Source organism: Poecilia latipinna, unplaced genomic scaffold, assembly GCF_001443285.1.
Source record: "Poecilia latipinna isolate Pla-1442-1.1 unplaced genomic scaffold, P_latipinna-1.0 Scaffold3037, whole genome shotgun sequence".
In the NCBI taxonomy this organism is placed as follows: Eukaryota; Metazoa; Chordata; class Actinopteri; order Cyprinodontiformes; family Poeciliidae; genus Poecilia; species Poecilia latipinna.
In genome coordinates, this window is record NW_015115653.1 from 33772 (window position 1) to 37670 (window position 3899).

Below are 3899 nucleotides of genomic sequence, written 5' to 3' on the forward strand. Positions count from 1 at the left end.
TAGAGAGGATATAACGAGTCAAAAGGTTTTTAAAGTCCAAGAATTTTTCCTCTCTTAACACCTGGTTTAATTTCTGTTAAGATCTAATTTGCTCCTGTAAGACTAGTAATGTTGAAATAATTGGAGGCTTCAAGCCACACGTAAAATGTACAAACCCTGGTTAAAACATATTTGATAAGTTGACTTAGAGTTGACTCAAAAAACGTCTGTGGACCAATGTTGACCTGGTCCCTGAGCTAATTGTAATTGCTACATCCTAGTTATACATGTTTTAATATTTGACAAATGACTGACACTTCAAATTGAATTCCTCGACACCACTACTTACAATTCAGCATGTTAACTATGACATGATTGATCTTTGTGTTCAACTTTAGCTGCTAAAGAGTTCCAACAGTGTCGTAAGATGGAAAGATCCTTGCAAAATCATATTCAAAACTACATTCTCTAATAATCCACTTCTCTAATGTATCTCTTAAGTTGGGACCTTGAGGTTGCTGGGAAGGCTCCACAGACCCATTTTTTGGTTAGGTACCAGTGTTTCCTGGGTTATCCTTTCTTCACTGCATCTTTGTATTGTTGTGACAATTTTGATGGCAGACTTATAATGCTCCTTGTTGCCTTGACTTAAGCTTTCAAGCTCTACTTTTATGAGGGACATTACTCTGTATGGCAAATGCAGTGATTTGTAGTTTGTAACAAGTATCTCAAGCTGTTCATGCCTCTGTTGCTGTGGCATTACCAGCTTATTGTTCTCCATGAACACTAAGCATCAGAGTCATGAGTAATGACTCTGATGCTCTTTATATGAAAGGTCAGAGCTGACTCTACCTGCTGAAGATGCTGGGGTCTTTTGGAGTGCAGGAGGCGTGTGGTGGCATGAGCCACCACAGAGCAGCTCCAACATACAATAAGAAAGCAGTTTGAGCTCATTAAGGCTGATTAACTTCTGCACCTTACTTTATTTCTTTCCTCACCAGGATAAGCTGCCTACTCTTCTGTTTAGATTGGAATAAGCAGATTGGGATAGATTTATATCACACATTTTCATTTAGTTTTCTCCGTTCTGTATGTATAGTAGGCTTATAAAAAACCACCACAGAAGCTAGAGGCCAACCTGATCATCATCCATATAATTGTGGCCCGACTCAGTCCAAATTTCAAGTCAGGCTCAGGCTATAGATCTAAACTCCAATATGGCATTTGCTCAACTATGTTGGTGTTCTCAGATGGAGAGAAGCATCCTCAGAATAGCACAACTACATTGTTCTCCACTCAGAGATTTACAAGATTATGAACAAGAGAAGAACCAACTAATGTTGCTGATACAAATAATATTCACTCATGGAACTGCAAGCACTTTCAACTTCATTATTCTCACTGGCGCATTCCTCTCAGCATCTTCTGACCTTTGGTCAATGTAGTGTGTGTTCTGGCACCTCCATGAATAATTTATTCCATTAATAAAAACTCATTCAAAAGCCCTCCAGTCTCATGAAACTTGAATTAAAGGGTTGATTTGCAATTCCAAAGACTATCTCAAGCACTCACTCAGATTATCATAGGTTCCTTGAGGAGTGTGCGGCTGCTGAGGGTTGGAGTGTCTGTGGTCCTCTCTAGTGATGCTTTGGGTTGAGAAGCTGGATGAAGAGCAGGGGATGATGTTTAGGAGACTTGCCTTTACACACCTAAAGTAAGAGTTGAAACATGAAAAGACTTGAGGCATAATCTGATCTTTGCTGTGTCCTCTTCCACTTTGCTTCTCTGCCATGTACGTTCCTCCTCCCTTTTTCAGCTCCCACTGGTCAGTACCTCAAAAGGCCATGAGGCAGATCAGAATCTTAGATCAGATGTAACATTGGTCCCTGTGGGTGTCAAGAAGAAAACAGCCATGAAAGGGTTGAGGGGTCAGATTACTGTCAACTGTTTCCCCAGGATGCCGTACAGATAATCTTTGTGTTGAACCGAAAGGGAAAGATGGTAAAGTTACTATCACAGTCGTATAATCTGTAAGGTAAACTTACAAAAACTGGAATTAGTTTTATCTTTCATTTCATGCCTTTTTTCTAAGTAAACAAAGAAATAGTTGCATTGAATAAAAATTTACATAAAAGTTTCTGTCAAATTTAAAGGTTCCACTGATGGTGAAGTAAAAATACTATAGAGACCCAGCATACTATAATCTTGAGCGGTATATTTGGGTGTACCTACATACTGCTGTTGGACCTGAATTTTCCCACTGTGGGGACAGTGTTTCTGTTTCTGTTCTCTTAACATGTTATTTCTGTATCTGTGTATGTTTCTTACACATTTCTAATGTAAAGCACTTTGGTTACCTTTGTGGTTTTTGAAATGTGCTATAGAAATCAAGTGGATTGATTATTTTATGCTCGACTGAATGTCACACAAAATATTCTTTACTTGATTCCCTGCTTTCATTTTATGAAAAAAAAACTTGAATCTTACGGTTTAAGTGAAAGTGAAGGTGATAAGTTTCAAAATGGGTTACTGATTATTCTTAAGCCTTCCTGCATAAGATACTTCATGCTAGGACAATGTTTTTTTTTCTTTTACAGATTGGTACCTGGGATCCAGCAAGTGGCCTCAATATGACTGACAATCAGAAGGGAAAGACAACTAATGTCTCAGATTCATTGTCCAATCGATCCCTTATTGTCTCCTCCATACTGGTGAATATATTTTTTCCTATTTTTCTTAAACTTTATTTGATTTATTTGTATTTGATAGCAACACAGTCTAGTTCTGTTTATTCTAAAAATGTGTAGGAAAAAGAATTAAAGACACCCAGCAGATTACATTGGGTTGAGTTTGCAATTATTCATCATACTGAGCATGCATGCAGTAAAAAGAAAGAAAGGAAAAGTTTCATTTTAATAAGAAAAAACCTCCAGCAGAGCCAGGACCTGGCTCAACATAAACGGCCATCTTCCTTGGCCGACTGGGTGTTTGAGAAGGCACAGAAAGACACACAACCACTGATCCAGGAGTACTTTCTATGTCATAAAGATAGATACATTCAGACACTTATATACACATCAGTGGGAAACTGAACGCGGTTTCATAGGAAATTGGACTTCAGCCATCATCTTTCCAATTGCAAAATGAGTACTCTCCGAGTTACAGTCGCTGCCTGCTGTTACAGTAAACACTGACTGCCTAAGCTGTGTATTCCGGCAGATGGTTCTAGAATATACAAGGTTGTTGTATTAAATTGTATAATTGTATACATTAAAATTGCTGCAGCAGTAAGCATTAAGTAAGTGAAGTTATTAATAAAAACAAATTTGAATAGTGATATTAGTCCCAGTGATTTCTTTGCTTGGAAATGTAAAGATGTTAGAGTGCAGGCTCCCAGTTGCAGCAATTTTGAAAATTACAATTTTAATGGACTTGACTCAGAACTTTGTCAACACCGTCAGACAAAAACAAATTTAAAATTATTTTTAATGAGCCTATATTTTTACTCAGTTTTACAGACAAATGCTTCTCAAGAAACAAAAGAAATATTATTTAAAACAAAAAACAACAAAAAGGCCATCTGACGGAGTTGACAGTACATGACGGAGTTGACACAGAACTGAAGGTGGTGACAAACTAGTGAATAAAAATAAATACTTGATACATGTGAAGTAATGCAATTTATGTAAAATACATTAAATTAAATTAATTGCACATTTAAGTGAGATTTGACAACAATTTCACTGAAAGAGTCACAAAAACTCTGATGGAGTTGACATCTGACGGAGTTGACGAAATGCCAAACTACCTCAATTTATATGATGTTATTCTAAAGGGGGCCATATTGTAGCTCATCAGGTCCATGAAATCTTTACAGTATACTACAATAAAATTTTTATTTCACAAAATTTAATCAAAGT

General features: G+C 37.0%; 1 protein-coding gene across 1 annotated transcript in view; it reads left to right on the forward strand.

Annotated features, from left to right (window-relative positions):
* Positions 1–3311, forward strand: part of LOC106939952 (glutamate receptor ionotropic, kainate 2-like) — a 20122-nt gene extending 16811 nt beyond the window's left edge. Inside the window, exon 3 of the mRNA XM_015022534.1 lies at positions 2577–3311. Within this exon, the coding sequence (XP_014878020.1) occupies positions 2577–2786 (210 nt within the window). The 3' untranslated portion in view covers positions 2787–3311. The remainder of the gene's footprint in view (positions 1–2576) is intronic.
* The last annotated feature ends 588 nt before the right edge of the window (positions 3312–3899 follow it).